General features: G+C 40.1%; 2 protein-coding genes and 1 long non-coding RNA gene across 15 annotated transcripts; all 3 read right to left on the reverse strand.

The window, feature by feature from the left end:
• Positions 1-114: 114 nt before the first annotated feature.
• LOC103710241 (uncharacterized) lies at positions 115-8,632 on the reverse strand. Of its 13 annotated transcripts, none has more exons than XR_016398068.1 (5): positions 5,080-5,363; positions 3,625-3,795; positions 3,390-3,501; positions 2,386-2,821; positions 115-588 (listed from the first exon to the last, which is right to left on the reverse strand). XR_016398068.1 is itself a non-coding variant. In XM_089926665.1 (5 exons), exon 1 carries the CDS (start codon positions 8,472-8,474, stop codon positions 7,926-7,928), a length of 549 nt encoding a protein of 182 aa, XP_089782791.1. In that variant the 5' UTR covers positions 8,475-8,632; the 3' UTR covers positions 115-588; positions 789-897; positions 3,405-3,495; positions 3,625-3,795; positions 5,080-7,925. The 13 variants fall into 13 exon arrangements, 12 of the variants coding, with proteins under 12 accessions (XP_089782791.1, XP_089782786.1, XP_089782785.1 ...); XM_089926665.1 differs by lacking the exon at positions 2,386-2,821 and adding an exon at positions 789-897 and having other exon boundaries at positions 3,405-3,495; positions 5,080-8,632; XM_089926660.1 differs by lacking the exon at positions 2,386-2,821 and adding an exon at positions 789-897 and having other exon boundaries at positions 3,405-3,501; positions 5,080-8,632.
• Positions 8,633-11,773: 3,141 nt separating this feature from the next.
• Positions 11,774-12,974, reverse strand: LOC149751578 (uncharacterized). Its single transcript, XR_016398151.1, has 2 exons — positions 12,396-12,974; positions 11,774-12,176 (listed from the first exon to the last, which is right to left on the reverse strand). It is a non-coding gene; the product is annotated as an uncharacterized LOC149751578 (long non-coding RNA).
• A 290-nt stretch (positions 12,975-13,264) lies between these two features.
• On the reverse strand, positions 13,265-14,245 carry LOC149751579 (uncharacterized). Its single transcript, XM_089926795.1, has 4 exons — positions 14,199-14,245; positions 14,008-14,109; positions 13,519-13,911; positions 13,265-13,412 (listed from the first exon to the last, which is right to left on the reverse strand). Exons 2-4 carry the CDS (start codon positions 14,062-14,064, stop codon positions 13,362-13,364), a joined length of 501 nt encoding a protein of 166 aa, XP_089782921.1. The 5' UTR covers positions 14,065-14,109; positions 14,199-14,245; the 3' UTR covers positions 13,265-13,361.
• Between the last annotated feature and the right edge of the window lie 6,950 nt (positions 14,246-21,195).

The following is a 21,195-nucleotide window of genomic DNA, read 5'->3' on the forward strand; positions in this document are numbered from 1 at the left end:
ATAATCTGATGCCAGCAACCCATACTATCAGGATAGCAACAGACTGACTGTTCTCAAACCATGCTTACTCCAGTCTCATTGTGAATAATGAAATTCTAGAGCACAAAAGAAACATACTCCAAAAGGGAAAATGCTTACTACTTATTGCAAAATGATAAAAAGATTCTGGTTCTGCTCATGATGATGCGATCACGCGCTGTGTAATGTACAGCCTGACTCTATTACACAGGGGGCTAAGTTCATAACTCAAAACAAGACCAAATTCGATGTTCGTCCTCATGAAAATGAGTTATAGATATCAAATGAGAAAAATAAAATTTTGGAGGTGTCATTCAACAATCAAAATGCACCAACAAATCTCAAGCCTGAAATCTCCCCAGTATATCACATAAAAACCACTCTTTCAAAGGAAATCTGTTTTCTCCTCTGAACAAAATGCTCCAATTAACTCACCTCGTGCTTTGTAGGTTCGCAGAAAAATTGTGTGAAGTCTTAGTCTTGGAACTCCATGTCCCCATTGTCGATTGGTTGTGGTTAAAAAAAAAAAAAAAATCCTTGACCCGTGATAAAAATAAATTACGAACTCGCCTGCATAAGATACAAATGAGAAATCGGTAATCCAACTGATAAAAATAAACATGCGGAAGCCAGGTAAATGAATATGCAAGCTAACTTATACCAGCAATAAGCAATATTCAAATATCTATCCCAACCTCCCCCCACACGCTTTTCTGCCTTTTTTTAAACATGCAAAAGCCAGGTAAATGTATATGCAAGCTAACTTATACCAGGAATAAGCAATATTCAAATATCTCTCCCAACCTCCCCCCCCCCCTCAAGCTTTTCTGCCTTTTTTTTAGTACAGCGTCCTTCATGTCCTCTTGGTAAGTGACTACCCTGTCGAAATACAGATATTAAGCAATCATTTTGCAAAAGAATGAATCAGTATTGACCAAATTAAGTTCAAAGGGAATCTGGGAGGTGAAGAATCCAATCTGTCCCACAAATCAGCATGCCAGATGCCAGGATCCTAACCGCTAGTAAAGCTGCATTTGCAGCATTTCGTATTGCAACAGTTGCAACTGGGATACCTTGTGGCATCGATATATCAAACAAGCATTAATAACTGCTTTGCTACATTAAATCAAACAACGAATAAAAAGATTAATTATAGCTGTACAATAAACAATAAAATTTATATACACACGTAAATACATGAACGAATGTGTATATGTATGTATATCAGATCCAGTAGTGGGACAACTAGGTCAGGACAATATTTCTTAACAAGATACTATGCATTTTTGTTTTTTACTTTTTGCTAAATTATGCTGTCAGTCTATTTATTCACCAAGATTTATTTTCAAATGCCACAATGCATAACTTGGCCAGGTCATCGGTAACTTCCCGCACAAGGGGGGACAAGAACAAGGTTCAAAAAATGGCCATTATAATGCTATAGTGGCCATTATAACAATTCTGGGTCTCCTCGGTTAAGTTATTATACATAATAACAGGGGAAAGGATAATGGCCTACTGACACAAATAACAAAAATAAAAGCCATTATTATCATTTTTTCCATTGCTCTAAGCAAAGAACTATTCCTTTTTAAATTCAAACTTTCAACATCAATTTTCCTAATAGGAATACTAGCCTGAAAATAATATTTTTTATCAAAAAGTAACACCATTATTTTTCGGTTATTTCCTATTATTTTCAGTTATTTTATAATGGTCATCAGTGATTATTTTAATATTAAAAAATTGAAATAGTACCTTTCGAGGAAAATAATGGCTATCATAACGGTTTGAATGGGGGTCTGCTATAATGGAATAAAGGCTTTAAAAGAGAGGGCTGCCCCGTCCTTGGATAGGAAATCAGCCATTTAGTCACCCACAAGAATATGGATTCCTTTGTACTCTATCTGATGACAACCCTTTTGAAAATGAAAACGGAAAATTTAAAGTTTGTCAGATCTTCACTATGATATATGCAAATTAAAGTTTACATCAAGGGTTGAGAATATAGAACTATTTAACTGACATCTAGAGGTAATTGAATTCAAAATTCAACAATAAGCTGCTATTGACAAATTGTTTTTCTTGATAATAACAACTACGATTGATTCATTTAGGAATTCAAACACCACCCAACATAAAGACAAACTTTTGATACGTACTAACATGCATCTTACTGTACAGGAAAGAGTATACTGTGTTGACAAATACACACAATGTATGCTCAAAGATCGAAAATTTTTAACATGAAAACCTTGTTCTTGTTCTCGAGTTAAACTGGGGATGGAGAATGAATCTCTTAAACCAAAAAAAGAAAAGAATCATTCTTGTTATGGATAAATCATACAACATGATATATATGCTTACCATCAATACATATAGTCATGCACATATAAGGTGATAATTCTATGTACAAGGTGACCGCCGTACCCCAACCCAGCGGCACGAGCTAGGCATGTGACAAATAGCTGCATATCTCATAGGGCTTAACCCCAGAAGACTTGCAAGGCCTGCCTGCAGTTCTCAAGTTCAAAATAGATTCTCCAAGAAAAATTGCTACAAATAAATAGACAGTGGTAAATTTTAGAGCATCCACAAACCCTAACATAATAACTTTAACAGTACATTCAATAATTTCAAAAATATCCAAGTTAAAATCTCCATCAACACTATCTCCAAATTACCACTTGACCATATGCAAATTTTTTCAATTCATAATGAAAGTCCAAATAAGGAAACCAAAATTGAACCCTATATTCTCCAGCGCAAAGCTCATAACCCAGTCTGCACTACTCCTCAGCACCTAAAAAATGACAATAAAATAAAGCAATGAGCTAACAACCTAGTAAGATACCTCTAACACCCCTAGCTGGATCAAGCACACATTGAAACTACTTAGATAAGTATACACATTTCCATGAGTTCATAAAGAAAGTAATTTGAAAAAAAAATAAAGATAAAAGTTCCATTCCTAGCTCATGCATAATCACATAATTGAAGCAAATAATTTTTCAAAACAAGATTGAAATAGCTAGATTCAATAGAACTATTAAGCAACCAACAAATTCATGAAACTCCTAATATATATGTGTGTATAAAGAAAACAGCCCACTCTTAATCTTTGTGACTATGGTCATGATCAACCTCGTGATGACTATGGTCATGATCAACCTCGTGATAAGGCTTGAAATCACATTTGGCCCTACAGTGTAGGTCCAAATTCATACTTAGCCCTATAATAGAGGCGCGAAAGAAACTGGTTTCTAAACACATGTATGCCAGTGCATGCTGGCTAGACTTGTATCATGGTCAAAATAGAAAGTAACTATTACTTTGTAAAAATAGACAACCACATAGAAAGCAAGAATTACTTGGATTATCCTTACTGTAGAAGCCTTAAGTTGGCAATGTATCCCTTGTTGCCCAAGCTTCTCAAGTGTAACAACATCAATGTGCTCAGTCTCTACAGTCAACAACCTGCACCTATAAGCAAAAGAGAAATGCCTTAAAAGCATCTATCTAATGGAAAAGATATAAAGGTGCAATAAACTAAAATGAAGTTCAAAAGATACCAAGACCTATTCAACATATTCAGGAGAAACCCACCTTTTTGCAAATTCACAAACTGATTCACCATCATCAAAACTCCCAACAAAATGTTATAGGATATTGCATTGGCTGGACAGTTTTTGAGGAGATCTACAGTCACTACTTTGACTGACATTTGACTTGCTGCTTGGTACAGCATTCGACCAAGCTGAGTTCCTCCCGATACACCTAAAATTGTTTCCAGTACTCCATGAATTAGCATTCCGTCCTCTTAGAAACAGCACCACAATAGATTTCAAAAACACAAAATGAACTAGACAAACATCATGGTGCATCAAATAATAAGATCACATCACATACTATCCGTGAAACTCCTTATTTATAACTAAACTGAGATCTGATGCAAGCACTAGACAGTCAAATTGATTCTGAAAACCAGACATCTATGTACATTATGATCACATGGCCCAAGCTCTCTTGGTATTTAAATTTCAAGAATTTCAAAAATTATAACTACATAGCTCAAGAAAGATAGGGTTGATCAATTTCAGAATAAGTGGTTGGTTCATCTGATTTCCATATGCAGTCATCAATCAACCATGAAGCAACTATAGAAAGAAATTTGCATACAAACCCTCCCTCTGTAGATTGGAGCCTTATCTTTCTACCCAAATAATCTACCAAATCCATCCCAAACCCTCTGCAATACCTCACCTGAAAGAGGGTACTATAGGCCATTCACCTCCAGATAGGAAATCATCAAATACTTCTGAAAGTTATAAAATAGATAAAAATAATACACAATGTGCCCATTTTAAATTAAAAGGGGAAAAAATCAGCTTGTACTGTCCCAAGAAGATTTCCAAGAAAGCAAAGCAAACCAAGTACTCAATGTATTCCAGAATCTTGAATTTGAAGGAAAAAAAATCAACTTTTTGCAGGTAAGAAGATTTCCAAGAAAGCTATGCAGAACAGAATACTCAATATATTCCAGAAAATTTGTAGAACTTAAAAAAACCAACTTTTGATAGGAAAGAAGATCTATGTAAGTACTCGACATGTTCAACCATTTTAAACAAGAAAGAAATTGATTTTGAACAGGCAAGGAGATTTCCAAAAAGGAAAATGCTCAAGAACACCCGCTATATAGAACGAAACAACGAACGAATTAAAATAAGAGTGCTGCCACGGGTCACCCGCTAATGATCACCGCTCACTTCACCGGGGATGTGGAAGTCGGGGAACGGTGCCGTACACCGCGGTTGGTGGTATCAGTCGGGCCCTCCTGCTGCTCAGCCAATCACAGACTTCTACATCCCCCGGTAAACCGAGCCGTGATCAACAGCTGGTGATCTCTAGCTTTTTTCCTTAAAATAAACAAACTTCTAGCGAGCAAGAAGACATACAAGAAAGCTGGGTAGAACGAAAGACAACTGTTCGGCATAATGCCAGAGCGAACATAAAACAACCGCATATACCGCGAAATTCTTGGAAAAACTTCAAGAAGCATACCTCTCTGAAGCGAAACACTCGTTCCGTTGGATCGATGCTCGGAAACCGGCGGATCAAGCGACAGAAGATGAGAGCGGCAGCATCAAGAATTCTTCTCATACGTCGAAGGAAACCCTACCGCCTCCTTCCCGCCGGCGAAGGAGGGAATCAGGGGAGCGGAGGGGTCGGAAAACAGGGGGAGGTGATCGCGCGGACGGCGAGGCACACGGAGGAGGCGTGCTGCGAGGCCATTATTGGACCAGCGCCCGTCAGCGGTAACGGAGAGAAGGGTTTATTTCCCACGTATCGGAATTTAATCCTAAATCTGCACTACTCTCGGCAAACCAGGTACCGAGACAAGTTACGCCAATGCGTCATTCATCAAACCCAGGTCCTAATTACATTTCCTGCTCTTGTTGAAGGGATATATTAATTTAGAAATTGTTTATAGAATTATATAAATAATAGAAATAAATTAATTAAATATAGATCACAGCCACCCTTGCACTATTGCATGTGTCCTCTAAATCAATGAATTAATTATACCACAAAAAAGGTATGATATGGTATACATTATATATATCAAGACTTATTTATCAAGAATTTAGGCCGAATCAATTAAGGACTCAGATTATATGATTCCCTACATCGATATAACTAATTTATTTTATTTATGATTTACAGTACTACCCAATTGAAAGACCCCAGGGCTCATCCAAGAAGATACAGTTATAATATTCTATGGCACTATTTTATTTTTTTTTTAAATGGATGATTTATACTGCTCTAGTATGAACATATCTAAAAAAAAGTTAAAAAATAATAATTTTTAAAGGACTCTAAATAGCTTTCTCTTTCCGACCCATTGGTACCTTTTTTTTTTTTTTTTTTTTTGATTTATAGAAGGAAACAGCCGGAGAGGTGAAGGCCTTGTATCCAACATCCCCTCCCCAAGATCTGGCTTGGATCCGCTGCAGTCAATCACCGGCGAACATTAATACAGCTAAGCTTCTCTTCTTTTACGTGTTATTCTATAAATGTCAAAACAAAATCTCTAATAACATGAGTTGACTGATAATTGAAATTAGTGCAAGTATTAAAAGAAGGGAGGGAGGGAGTGGGAATGTGAATTGATCCAATGCTTTGCCATTTGGAACAAATATTCCACTCATATGGTTGGGATAGCACTGGCGCAATGAATAGAGTTTGATTTTAAACTTTAATAATAATGACCGAGAAAAGAAAAGGATGCCCATTAGGAGCTGATGGAAGAAGAAGGAATACCAATGGATTGTCCAATGAAAATGGAAATGATAGGTTAGAAGTTTAATGAGAAGAGCAATTAATAGGTAGGTTACACATGTTTTATGATAGGATTGGAACTGCAGAATAAATATTTTCCCCCACAAAGTTCATTCAAAGGAATACATAATCCTCCCCCACCCCAACAAAATTCATTCAAAGAGATACTATTATCTGGGCCACAGGGAGATGTGACCAACAAAAAGAATATTAATCAAATTGTTGCTAAGGAGTCTACTTAGTCTATGATGAATGGTTTTATGCAATACCAATAAAGATTTACCTCTATTACCTTCTCACTTGTAAAAACCTGATATTAATCCATACTTCTCTAGCTTTGTGAGATGTTAATTATTTAGACCTTACTGGCACTACAGGCCCTTGTTTTTCTCACAATTGTGAATTTCGCTTAGCTTATCAAATTTGGTGGCTGTCACCTTCCATATGTACGTACGTTCGTTCGTACATGCATACATACATACATAATCATTTGGATAGTCCTAAATCCAGTGACATATTGCTCCTCTCAATGCACGATGTACTAGTTCACTTTATTCTTTACCAGCCAGTTCCACTCTGGATTAAAGCTTCATCACGCTCTGTTGTTATCTAATGCTGCCGTTACATCTTTAGGCTTAAATTTCTTCGTTCCCAAAAGTACCAAATGCTAACAGTTGTCTTGTGGCAAGACCCAAGGCTAACATGTTCTTGTGAGGGGCTCTTTTTTTTTTATGCACGCACACACACAGACACACACACACACACGCACACAGAGAGAGAGAGAGAGAGAGAGAGCGAGCGAGCTCAATATGCAACAAAAACTGCATTTACTTTTTTTTTTGAGCAAAAAAAAAAAAAAGCTTCACATACTACAAAGCCACCTCCCATTTCCCCAAGCCATGAAATAAGCCTTCCTGCAGTCACGCACGTACTAAACTTTTTACTGCATGAGGCAATGACATGGAGGAACGCTGACCGTTCCTAAAAGTCACTGGCCATATTACTTTCCCTTGTATTTAAACTATACGAGATCAAAACAAAGGTGAGATTTCATCCTTTCCTCCACCACACACATGCCTCAGGATTTGGACTGGTCTCCTGAACCCAGACCATCTAATAATTTCTCCTGGGAAAGACGGGTGGAAGAAAGTTCCCCATGCACAAGAGCAGCACCCATGGAGAGAAATATACAATGAGAGAGGCTACAGCCCAAGGCCGCATCTGAAGGACGATATACGTAGAATGGATTAAGGGTTGCAATGACGGAGAAATCTCCCACAACACAATTAAATGTTCCAAAGGGAGAAGTATATGCCTCCCCCAACAAAAAAACCCTTGGGTATGAACACATGCGCTGCCCACCAAACCAAAACCCTAATGACCCAAAAAGATAAGCCATCTATATGTTCTATGAGAAAGATGGATGAAGCAGAAAAACACTTACGGAGTCCATGCACCCAGCATGAACTCTACTCCCTCCCCCCTCTCTAATTAACCACTTGATCCCAAAGGAAACAAAGGGCAAACAGGCCAGGAGTTTAATTAGTGATTGCTCGCTCGTTGATCTACTTTGTTATAGCCGGAATGCAGCTCGAGCTCCTTGTGATGCCGCCCCTCTTCACGCTCCCCCTTTCCGTAGGGCTCCTAGACTTGGCCGTGGCCCCTGTTCCATCCAACCTCGATTTCCTCAGGATTTCCCTCATCGCCTCGGCCTGGAAGAGAACGGGATGCGTCCTTCCAATTCTGTTGAACCTCACACACACACTCATGTGGGTGTTGAGAGCTTCATCTAGCCTCCCCCCATTCTTTTCCACCTCCTCCTTCACGGCCTCCGAGCACAGCCCACATATCCACTTGCCGGAGAACTTCTCTCGGACACGGCGGATGTACTCAGGAGTGCACTCCTCGGACATGCCGCAGCACTCGCACTTGGCATCTTCCACTTCAGAGATGGGTGGAAGCTTGGTGTCTATTCCCTCTTTGCTTAGCTCAAAGGAGAGGTCAGAGATCGCCCTCTGAAGCCCCTCCATCGAGATCCTCCGGGGCTTCTGAGGCTTGTCAAAGCTTTTCCTTGTGTAGGAAGCAATGAGCGTTCCTCCTCCATTTAGTGCCATGGCAGACAAATGACTTTGAGCCAAGAAAATGATTTAAGGATACTCAGATGCCAGCAACAAGGAAACCTGAGAGAATCGGAGAACCAATTTGAGTTTGTAGGATAGGATAGCAAAGGAATCTAGCTCTACTAATCAAGACATGAGATCAACCTTGGTTTCAATGTGAGGGAAGAAGGCCACCCTCTGGAACCTTATTTATAGTAGTCACCTTTTCATTTTAAGTACGTTCTTGTGGACCACAGCCTCCCTCCATCGCGTGATCAAATTCAAAAAGAAAACACCTGAAAATCCTAGATTTTTCGTGAAGGTCTATGAAAAGAACATTAGTTTTTTGAAGGTCATGATAATTATACAGATGATGTTTAATAGAAAGAACCATTGGCGACTCGCTTTGTGAATGGCTATGATCACACGCCCATGGAACAATTAATAGGCCTTAACCTTTTGGCAGATTGCATGCAGCATTTCGCATGCACGTGAAATTTGATGTCATGACCTGGTGTTAGCCGATGTGCACCACTACATCTTCTCAACTTAATTACGAGATCACGAACCCCTTCGCTGAACCATAAGAATGGCTTGCAAATGGATAGCAACAGCATGGCTTGTAGCCTTTTAATATTTAATACAATGGATTAGGGGCTTCTTATTTGTTTTCAATACAATGGATTAGGGGCTTCTTATTTGTTTTCTCCAGAAGAATACGGAAACAAACAACACAAAATGAGTGGTGTATTTCCTTTCGAGCAAAGAGTGGACTATGTTTCAACTGGTTTTTTCCTTCAAAGCAAAATATTTTATACACTATCTACAAATTTGTATTAATTACCATAAAACAAGAGCAAATTGTGAATATCTCTATAGATACGGTCGCCTGATATCATGCCTAAGTATAATTGTTCTTATTGTTTTAGAGGTGAAAAATGGATATGTTAACCAGGATTATTTTTTAAGAAAATTAAAGGACTGATAACGACAAGAGTAATGCTATTAGTCATGTAAGTACCAACTTGCACTTAACAATAATTACATAAAGTTAGATTAATATACTTCAGATTGATGCAAAAGGTTTCACGTGTGGAAGTACAAGGGCCATGTATCCTTAGCTCTTCATCATATCCATATGGTGGATGCAGAATTGCATGGTGACATGGTTCTCTCACCGCCCAGGGATATTCGCATCTTGTAAAAAGAGAAGCGATCACGAGAAGCCTGATAGATGACACACACACACACACACACACGATCACGAGAAGCCTGATAGATGACACACACACACACACACACACACACACAGAGAGAGAGAGAGAGAGAGAGAGAGAGAGAGAGAGGCGAGCAATCACAAGAAACCTAAGAAAACGAGCCTTTGCACTGAACCTGGACTTCATGGGCGATGGTGGAAAGTGTCAATCTGCCTTTTGAGTAGGTTACCATTATACCCGTTGCTTGAAAGCATGGTGTTCTTTTCACTGGAGAGGTGAGTAAAAGGTTTTTGGTAATTTGCTTATCCTCTCTTTACAATGCTTGGAAGAGTTTAAGCTGTGTTTCTATAAAAGAATGCTTTAATTGGGTTCCATTTCGTTTAGCTTATTTTGTTCTGGCTGTGTTTCCATTGATGAGATGAAAAGCTTGATCGGTAGGCATGGTCACATGTTTAGGTACGTATGAACCTTTCCGGTAGTTATTCCCGGAAAAACGAAAGAAAAGAAAAGAAGCCCACAGTCACATTGAGCAAACAATGGTTCATATGGACTCTCTGGTTTGAATTGGGCTCCCACCATTTAAAGGGTAGGAGCATGTCATCCATCTGACCCCATCTTGGATCGAGTTAGATGCAGCTTGACCTTTTTCCAACTCAAATTTTGGATCTCAGATTTAGCTCAAGTCTAACACATGTAGCTGATTGATCAGATTTGGTTTAAGCTGAAATCTACGGGTTAAACCAACTATGCACTAGTTTGTCTTGGGTCTCTCATCAGTTCACTACAAAAGAAAGGATATCTCCCGGCACTTTTTTTGGTCTCTCCCGACGCTTTTAAGCGTCGGCGAATTTCCAGCCACGCATCGCAAAGCGTGGGTCAGACGTCGGGCAGGTGGGCGTGGGTCGGGTTTAACCCGACGCGTCAAAAAAGCGTCGTCGCTCTATGCCGACGCTTTTAAGCGTCGTTCATTTTATACAAACCCGACGCATAAAAGCGTCGGCGTACTTGAACCGACGCTTCCCACCGTATTTGTGTTGGACTATGCCGACGCTTTTAAGCGTCATTCATTTTATACAAACCCGACGTTTAAAAGCGTCAGCGTACTTCAACCCACGCTTCCCACCGTATTTTGTGTTTGACTATGCCGACGCTTTTAAGCGTCGTTCATTTTATACAAATCCGACGCTTAAAAGCGTCGGCGTACTTCAACCCACGCTTCCCACCGTATTTTGTTTTGGACTATGCCGACGCTTAAAAGCGTTGGTTTATGCTACTTGAGCGACGCAATAAAGCGTCGTTAAACATCAAACCTATGGGTTGCGAACTTCTGGTAGTTGTGAACTTGAGGTTTGCTTTCTCTGTCTCTATATTGAAGACCACCAGCATCTTCACCATCCAAGGCTGATGGGTTAGAACGAGGAACTCGTTGCAGTCCTCCAGACAGGTGGGCATGCTGTATTTTCATCCAGACCAAAAAGATTTCTAGAAACAAGTGGATCAGTTCTTCTTTGAGTATTTCAATTTGAACAGGGTGTCCTATAATTGCTTTGCCATTCAATCTGCTCATCAGAGAAACCAGAGGAACATGCTCACCTTGATAACTTGCTTGAACCTTCAAATCCACATCAAACAGCATAGGCCTCGTCCTGTCACTGAGACGAGCAGCATAAACTGTCTCATAACACTCGTCAGAATCTTCCTGGTATGCCCTACGAGCCACATGATATGGGCCTCCAGATTTCCAGACTGATGGGGAAATCATATGAGAATCATTGTCAGAATCTTTGAAGCTAATGTGACTTCTCCCACGATCTCTAGCTGCTTTCAGAACAGAGGAATATCTTCGATTACCATACCCAGTCAATTCTGCACCACCCACATCCTTACCAATCAAATCAACTTCATCACGAGCATAGTTAAACCTCATACATGAATCAACATAAATTACATAAATTACATAAATTACACTAGTCATCAGATCGCACTATTTCTCCAAATCAACATAAATTACATGGTTCATAGATATATTATATAAAGTATCATTTGGTTGAAGAGACATAGTTTGCCAAGAAGCACATCCATCATGGAGGCTAGACATGGAAAAGCAAGCACGTGTTACCTTAAAAACTAAGATTTACCAACAATCAGTGCAGCAGTAGCTCTGTTCCACTGCTTCCAACACTAATTATAACAAGGTATGCATTTCTACACCACTGGGATTAGTAAGATAGAACAAGAAGTTCAGTACAGATGACACAAAACATTTAGTCTACGAATACATAAACCATCAAAGTAGCTTCCAAAAATTCCTGTGGCTTACTTCCACAGCTTACTTCCACTGCAACACCCCCCATTCTTACTTCCACAGCTTAACAGACTTGTCATGGCTAGCAGAGGCCACCATTCCTGTGGCTTGTGACTGTGCCAATGCTGCAATAAGACCTTCGTGTGCCTGGACCGTCATGGTTTGGTTCTCTATCACATTCCACAGCTCCAAAGACTGCAAGAATTGAAAGAATACAGAACAAAAATTAGCAAAAGCACACAATCAAGTAAAATGCAAACGATCAAGATTGCTGGCCAGCAAAATAGAACCACAAGAATGATCTATCAGGTTTCTCATGTATGACAAGTAGCCCTGCTAACCATCGAAGAAGAACAAGAGGAAGAAAAGCAAAATCTACAGTTTACTTTCATGAAGAAGATGTATTCCAGTTACCTCATCTAGATCGTGGGAGTCAAGTCGTCCAGCCGGACTGCCTGTCCTGAAACCATGTTCCTGTCAAGTCAATATAGAACATACTAATTAAAGTCCTTTCCAAGATCTATACCCGATCATACTGCAACAACCGCCGCTGTTTTTTTAGTACCAAAAGCCTGCCTAATATTTTCAATAACTGCGGCTCCCAGTCCAACATGTAAAGCAGAAGAAAGCATACCTTCCTTCCGGCCGAGCAAACAGTAGGATTACCCAATACAAATTGTTCCCATTATCTAAAGTTTCAGAGAATGAAATCAAAGTTTACCCAGCAAATATTTGCATGTTGCCAGTGAATCATGCACAAGAAAGGATGACCATCTTACTGTTCAATTATGAAGCACCATGGTTACAATTCCAAACATTATAGCAACATCTCTATCATTCTTGAATCACACATAAGTTTAGCCTGCATCTATAATACAGATTCCTCCACAAATGCAGCATCGAGAGCTGTGTACAGAGACATGTACAGACTCAATGATACTGGACTTGGGTCCCAAATAATTATTGCATCCTTTTACATACTTGGGAGTCAGAACTCCCTATCTGGGAAGAGAATGGGAGCAATTAGAGACCAGATGTAGAGAGCTGCTGTGGCCCACCCAGTCACAATCCTGACCCACACAGAGGGCCACCCAACATCAACAAGCTTACCACTTTCACCAACGGACGTGGACCAGCCAGTAAGAAGCATAGCCGAGTACATGCTGGCAAGGGAGAAAATGAGGTGGAAGAAGGAATATGAATAGGAGACAGGCTTAGCCTCATCCTTCTTCCTGTCTTCCTGCTCCTCTACCTTGTCAAAAGGAAGCAAAGGCCTCTGGCATAATCGTATTTTGGAAATTGAGGTAAGTATCAAAAAAAAAATTTAAAACAATCTAAAAACATTCATCTCAAAATCGTAAGTACACAAACTACGATGTATCAAGAGTCGACGGCATCATCATCTCTACGAGTAGATGAAGTATCAGCAACCTACAAGAAAAAAAATACTTTAGAAACTAAAAATACGGAAGTCATCACGCTCATACAAGAATACATTATAATTATATAAAATATTCAAATATATTTAGTTATGTACCGGAGGAGCAAATCTCTGCAAAAAAGATGAAATATGGTCAAGCTGATCCTGCAAAGATTGTATCTTCAACTCTTGGCTCTGCTTCAACTCCGCCATATCAGTCATATGACTCTGCCTCATCTCCTCTATCCTTGTCTCATATGACTGCTTTATCTGTGCCATCTCTGTCTTCAAACTACAAACCTCTGCAGTGCTAGTACCTTGTCTAGCATCTTGGGTATATCGGCTCACTGCAGACAGCTGAGTGGGGGTAACTCCGATACCGTAACCCCTCACCCGACCATAACGTTCTGGGCCCATCAATTCTGCATAGACCTGAGCCTCGACGCGACTGGCCGCGTCGGATGATGATGACTCTCCGACGCGCTCTGAAATGAGATTTGTAGCTCTTTCCTATATCTCTCTCAAAAAAATAAACAGTCACATTAATAATTTAAAGGAAGTAAAATTAATAAAATAATTATGATCAAATAAAAAATGAATACATACAACTATATCTCTCGACTCGTCCCGGACAAAGCTGCCATCTCGGTGAGTGTGGGTCATCTTATAAAACTCTACCTCACCAGGCTCCCTTCCATGCTCTACTATCTACACATACGGAAAGTATATTGCTAAACTATATATTATGATACGTGCTATATGTTAGTAGAGTTTCAAATAGTTTGAAACAAACTTACGAATTCATTTCTACGTCTCGCATAACTCTATACATCACGGGGGAAATGTGGTGCTATGCTCTTAGTCCCAAACGCAGCTATACATCACGGGGGAATTTGATGTCTCTTATTCATCGGCCATCTCGAAATGGTTAAACTAAAGGCGAACTAACGAGTTGGACAAATCTATTCTCTCCCTCTTCTGTAGATCTCTGTTTTATTTTGTCTGGCGGCTCACAGCCAGATTGTATTACTTGGGACCAACCTAACTAAAACCTGCAACGAACGATGCTAAAAATTTCTACCCGGAACTGGACTGCCCACCCAAACCCACACTAAAATCACAGCCAGATTGTATTACTTGGGACCAACCTAACTAAAACCTGCAACCAACGATGCTAAAAATTTCTACGCGGAACTGGACTGCCCACCCAAACCCACACTGAAATACCCAATTACCAGGAACATCAACCTATAATACAAAGTCTGCAACTCCATGCTGATAAGGAAGGAATTGGGAACAAAGGCAGGCTGATGACGAGATCAAATCTAATCGCTGGAGCAAATGAAAGCGAACAGCCTGTTCAAAGTTGGAACCAAATTTCTGGTGGCAGAAGCATATTTTAAATCCTATTAGTTTTTCACAGCCCACTTTTGAGAATCCTTGACATCATAAGCGGTAGAAATAGCTACATAATCTTGCACCGCTCGCTTCCTTCACTATTCCAACGTGTGCGCCGCAGCTGGATTCTGTTCATCCACGATACTGTCACTTTTCTGAATGCCAGTACCCAAGAAGCAGCAAGCCGGCAGGTGCAAATGAAGGCTGAACAATCACGGGACTCAGCATGTCTTAACCTGCTCTCATCCATCAGTTAAGAAGCAGACAGCACAGTTCTTTAAACAATTTCACTAATATAATATATTTACAAAAATTAGTTCATGAACTGTCATCAACCTTGACATGTTAATGCATCAACTTGATTTTAAATTATATTCATAACTAATTGTCCTAAAGCTGGCACTAAATAGTTGGAAAAAGGTTGATGGTTATGGTAGTCTGTAATTGATTGTCCAATAATCAATTAGAATTCCAGAAGATTGAATAAGAGGAAAACGCTCATTAAAAAATAAAAAAAAAACACTGACTCAATATGCACATACTCAGACTGTTCACTGCCAATAATTATCCATATAAAAAAAGGTGTGGAACATAAACCAGGTCGACAGCTGCTTTAAGGCCGAAAGTGCAATAGAACCAAATTAACATAATCCAATCTATCGGGGATTGAACTACTACATCTTCAAGATTCTCAAAGCGGTTCCTGAATTAATGCAAGTAACGGTATAAATAAAATAGCATAGCACCAAAAGAATTGTGTCCTCAATTGTCATCTACAACACCGGCTGCCCTTCTGATGATAACCATCTACCTTCAGCCTAAAAGTGACCAATATATCCAATTTTCTCTTAGTCAACATTTGAACGGGGTAGTTAGATTGGATGCTAGGGCTCGATATAATGGAAGGAAATTATAGAATGGGAGTTATTTACGGATCTAAACATAAAAAATATAAAACATGAAATGATCTTTCCGCACCTTCTTCGTCTCTTCATCATTTGTCATAGTATCTTAAGAAATTATAGTTCTTCATCTTTCTGTAAAGTATTTAGCTGACAGGAGAAAGAGGGGGCATACCTCGAATCGGCGCTTCCAAAGAACAAGGAGAAGATCCTCGGGCGGAGAAGAAGCTCGATCAACGCTTGAGGGCCAATCGGTCGGAGCCGGAGAGGAGGGACGAGGAGAAGATCCTCGGAAAGATCCTCGGGCGGAGGTGAAGCTCGCTCGAGGCTTGAAGGCTTGTCGGTTGACGCCGGAGAGGAGGGAGGAGGCTTGAGGACGGAGGCAGCCGCTCGTGCCGGAGAGGAGGGCTAGCTAGGGCTCGATCGGGTGGGTATTTGGGGAGGCGGAGAGCCGGAAAAGGAGGGTGGCTATTCGGGGAGGCGGAGAGCCGGAAAAGGAGTCCAGGCTAGGGCTCGATCGGGAGGGTCGTATTTGGGGAGGAGCCACCGACGCTTCATTGAAGCGTGAGGAAATGTGACGCCTGGGGTATTTTTTCCCGACGCTTGTGGATAGCGTCGGCAAAAAAGGGTCGCCTTTTCCCAATTTTTCTGTAGTGGTTCCAACTAGATCAAACTAAATTTTGTTGAACTCGTGTCTGAGCTAATTTTAGGTCTGCCTTCCTTTTTCTGCAACTTTGCTTTTGGCTTCCTCTTAAATAAAAACTTTGCCCTTTTGTTCTAATCAAAACATAACTCGATTTTTATCACATGCATGAACAATTATGGAGTTAGGCATGTATTATCTCAAGAAAAGCGCCATGATCAGTTTATGTTCGGCACCAAATAAGTCTATATTGTAATGTTCCCTAATCACTATGATGGCCTGGTCTGCCTTGATACTATTTGTAACGACTAGGACTTTATCGAAAAGTTAGCTAGAAAGTAGCATTTTAGATTTCTTGGCTCCATATAGATATCCAAAATCTTTCTAATGCATAACCGATGTGGGACTAAGCATATGCCCGCACGGATCCTCACAATATTTCTGGATAATATAATTTGCTTGAAGTTACATGTCTAAGCCCACACAAAGTCTTGAGCTTAAAAAAACTTGCTAAACGCTATAAGTTGCCACTCCTATGAGCTAATATGGCTTTGACCTTTAATTTAAACTCTACAACAAACAAAGTGAGACTCGATTTATTCCACCTCCCACCACTATTGCTTCATCCGACACTATCCTATCCATCGATTTTGGAAAATTATTACAATCCAGCCCTCTAATGTGATGCTAGTTTTTGCGTTGCTTCCATCCTCACCACCCTGCAGCTTTCCCGCTGCCATTATATTTGCCGGACTAGTGGTCCAATGGACTGATGGCCACTTCACTTGGCTAACCATCCTGTTGTCCATCATGGCAACTTCATAAAATTATGGATAAATCACAAACAACATACCTCTCCCAATATTCAAATTCAAGAGACCATAACTAAAGTTATCAAGAAAGTACTCTAGCCAAACTCTTATATTTAACGTATATAAGAGCAGTATGAACTTATTAATCAGTAATGTGAAACCAGATTGGTTCCTGCACATTAGATTATAACAAAATATTTTGGATAAATGGTCTGATGTATCCGGCCAGATTATGAAACCAAAATCGCGAAGCCAAAGCACAAACCAATCCCTTGAGAAGTCTCCCTTCGGTCTATGGAGGTAAGCGGTTCAAGGTATTTCGATTGGATTGGATACTATCAGCCCCACCAAAAGAATGTGGCTTAAGTTTCTTCATTCCAAAACTCGGCTTGTCTTGCTTTCATGCCATATACGATTGCTTCATGAATGTTCTGGTCTGCCGATTTTGACATTTCTTATTCGTTAATGTGGGCTTCCAAGTGCTAGCTTGACCCAATTATATCTCTCTATATTTATTCTATTATATATGTAATGTAAACGCTTCTAATAACATCATGCATGAGGCATATCTGATCATCCATGTTTGTATTCTATGTTTTTCTATCCAATATTAAATCTATATTTCTCATCACTTCGAGACTTTCTTATGGGATGGCACTGGCTCCATTCTGCAGGGTCTCGACTGTGTTTTGTATTCTGATTGCTCGTGGTGTACTCACATTCATGTGTAGTGAGACGCTGGTTTACCAAAAAAAAAAACCAAATTTCCCATAACACTGATCATAGCATATGATTGCTAACTAAGTGGTGAAAGGTTCAAATCCTTGCTATAACATCTATGATTTCCTTATTTATATAATTTAAGTATTTAAAAGAATACATGCATGCATCATGCCATGCTACGCTGATCCTGCTTTGTCGTGTTTCCTTTTTCTTCATGGGGATGTTACCTACAATATCAAAAATTTGAATCCTTATTCTAGCATTTACTATTTATATAAATTTAATTATTTATTAAAAATAAATTAGTATATACATTGCATACAACGCATTCTAGAAGAAATTATATTTTGCACTACATGATGGTGCACCACACCAATCATAACTGCTTGTTTCAGTGGATCTCATTCATCGAGTGCTCATCTTGGTGCACCATCACAAGAATAAACGGTTGTAATTGGTGTGGTGCACCGCCATGTATTTTATAATTTCTAGCATTCTAGTCTCCTCGATGGCATGCTTGGTCATGACACCTCATGCAAGATGGAATGGGCCGAGCCCATTCTCTAGTACCCCATATTAGGTAGGCTACAAACCTTATTGGCCCACCCTATTATTCACGAGTTCCACAGGCCCTTGATATAGCCGGTGTCCACACATAAGAGGAGTATCGAGCTTCCTGTAGATTCATGTCTTGGGGTCTATTGAATTGCATTAGACTCAACAACTTGGGTTCCATAATATTTGTCTAGGGTTGGTAATTAGAAATTTGGAGTGATGAGTATTTCATTCGGTCCGAACTAGAATAGCAGATGTTCATAGGAGTTAAGCAACCAAGTTACATATCGCTCATGCTTTTGTGCACCAATTGTCGTGTTTATTTTCTTTTCTTTCCGCTTTTTTTTTTTTAAAGTTTATTTATGGACAAGGATGCTTACCAACTAGTAGTTCTGGAGTTTGGTGAGACTAAACCCTAATTTGATACTTTCTTAAGTGATAGATATATAGGGTGTATGTGTGGAGCATGCGCCAAGAGTTTTTTCTTTGGGAAGAGAGAACCATCTTATTTAGAGATAATGGCCTGTCATATTTCTCTAGTTTTTATTATCAAAAACTACAAGGCCGGACGCTGTTACTATTGTTGTTTTCTTTATAGTTAGGATGCTACATGGCATGAAGGGATCGATACTTTATACAAGAAGCCTATCATGAATCCTAATAATTCTCTCAAGACATGTAATATGCGACTATTGAAGAGAAAAATTTTGACACAAAAATTAGAAATTTAACATGAAAACAAGTTAATAGGATTGGAGTCTTTCCAAATCTACTTATCACAATCATGACGACCATCTTGCATATGACAGTGCGTGAACTACTTAATTGGCTACTCCAATTATATCTATAAGAACAAAATTATTGAAGATGAATCAGACCAATGCCACAGCGTCCCACAAGCCATGCCATAAATGACATTCCATGAAACTTTAACGTTGCATTCGCCCGTCTCCGGTACAATTGAAATTAACACTTTCTTGGAAGACCAAACATATACCACAAGCAAGTAAATGATAGTAGGAATTGCTGCCTTTCATTTTCTCTTGGCTACCTGGAGATCAACATTGTTGCTTTGATAGGCTAGAGCAATCTAAAAGAAAGTCTACTTGCTGGAAGGTTTCCGGTGGAGAATCCTTCGTTGCTTAAGTTAGTGAAAATGTAGAGCAACATAAGAAGAGAGAGAGAGAGAGAATAAGAGCAGAAGAGTGTTCGAGAGTGCTCACCCGAGGGTCTTCCGGTCAACCCTATATATAGAATGGGACGAGCATCTATTACCTTATTCATCGGGAGGCATGATGACCCCTATGTAATGACGGCCGGTTCATTCGCTTAATGCATAGAAACGTCTCCTCGCAATATGTCTGCGATGTTAGTTAGGCTGATTATGTGTATTTATGGTTGAGCTGGATTGATCGTTGCTGAGATCAGAATTGCAACTTCTTCAATAATCCTTGGCATTACTCCACAGCTGGACCGACCAGCATAGCACATCGACCGCTACCGAAGTCATTCATCTCGGTCAATGTCGAAGCCAGAAAGATTGAAAGAATCTGAGGTCTGAATGATCAATATTTTCTCCATTAAGAAAATACCTTTAACACGATGCTAACATTTTAATCTAATATCTTGCACATCTGACAATACGGGACCTATTGGCCATGCCAAGTGGCACTATCCATCTAATTCCAGCTGGCTCACTCAATGTTCCAACCTGTTTGACACAAGACAGATGAGCAAGTTCCACTGATAAAAGCTAATAAGCTCCTCTTTTTAAAGTTGTGGCCAGACTTTCCAACCTAGAAGGCCTTCCCTTGGCCCAGCCGATGCACCGCCGGAGACGTTTTCTTCATGAAGCCAGGTCCTTGACGCGGGACCTGGTTTAAGTCAATCAATAGCGATACATTAATTATCCGGAAAACCATGACGACACAGTCAAGTCAAACCGCGGAGCCAGTCAACTTCTTCGGTCGTGGTATACGTTAACCTGCCCCGGCGGACACGCAAACCGGGAATTCCAAACTTCTGTATATTTTAGCTATGGATTTTGATCTCACCGGCTTATTACTCTCTTGATTTGGATAAGAGTCCGAATATTAGTATCGTACACGCGCAGTGTCGGTGATCTTGGAAAGAGTCTGAAATGCTAAAGGTAAAACGAAGCATGAGATCGGCCTCCAATAATGACAAAATAAATAAATAAATAAAGTGGAGTCTGAACTTGGGATGGAGAATGAAATGGGAGAGTTTACATTTGTAATAGCAAGATATAAATCTCCGAATTTTGGAACTTTCGGTTACGTTTCTATTAATCTATGATGTGAGGTTGGATCCTATTAGAGGAATACAGTTTTCCCCCAGTAATATAGGAACCCCACCTCCAAAAGGCCGCATAGCCACCGAGCTTGGACGACTGAGGTCGGCGTCTGACCTCTGAACGTCCGACCTCAGAACGTCTGACCTCGAAACGTCCGACCTGGAGAATTCCCGACCCCAAAGGTCTGTCCTTGTCAACCACCTACTACGGCCGAACCCCTCCAAAGTCCGGCCGAGGGCCATATCCTGCCACTGCCCCAGCATTTATTGCGCATGACCTCTGCAAACCCCCAGTTTACTCAACAATTAATGCGACTCTCCGGCCTACTCAACTATTAATGCGCACCTCCGGCTTACTCAACAATTAATACGCATGGCTCCTATTATCTACGGACCTACGGCTCTCCATGGCAAATCAGCTCAGCGGAGTCCAATCAACTGTGATAAG

Source organism: Phoenix dactylifera, chromosome 12 (genome assembly GCF_051530095.1).
Source record: "Phoenix dactylifera cultivar Ajwa chromosome 12, Ajwa_hap1_PhDact_Kaust_v1.1, whole genome shotgun sequence".
Lineage (NCBI taxonomy): Eukaryota > Viridiplantae > Streptophyta > Magnoliopsida > Arecales > Arecaceae > Phoenix > Phoenix dactylifera.

Coding starts and splice junctions, on each gene's coding strand:
- LOC103710241 (XM_089926664.1), bottom strand. CDS start 8,474: ATGGCACTAAATGGAGGAGGAACGCTCATTGCTTCCTACACAAGGAAA.
- LOC149751579 (XM_089926795.1), bottom strand. CDS start 14,064: ATGACCCACACTCACCGAGATGGCAGCTTTGTCCGGGACGAGTCGAGA. Junction 13,912..14,007: donor ACGAGTCGAGAGATATAGTT/GTATGTATTCAT, acceptor AGAGAGATATAG/GAAAGAGCTACAAATCTCAT. Junction 13,413..13,518: donor TGCAGAGATTTGCTCCTCCG/GTACATAACTAA, acceptor TTTTTCTTGTAG/GTTGCTGATACTTCATCTAC.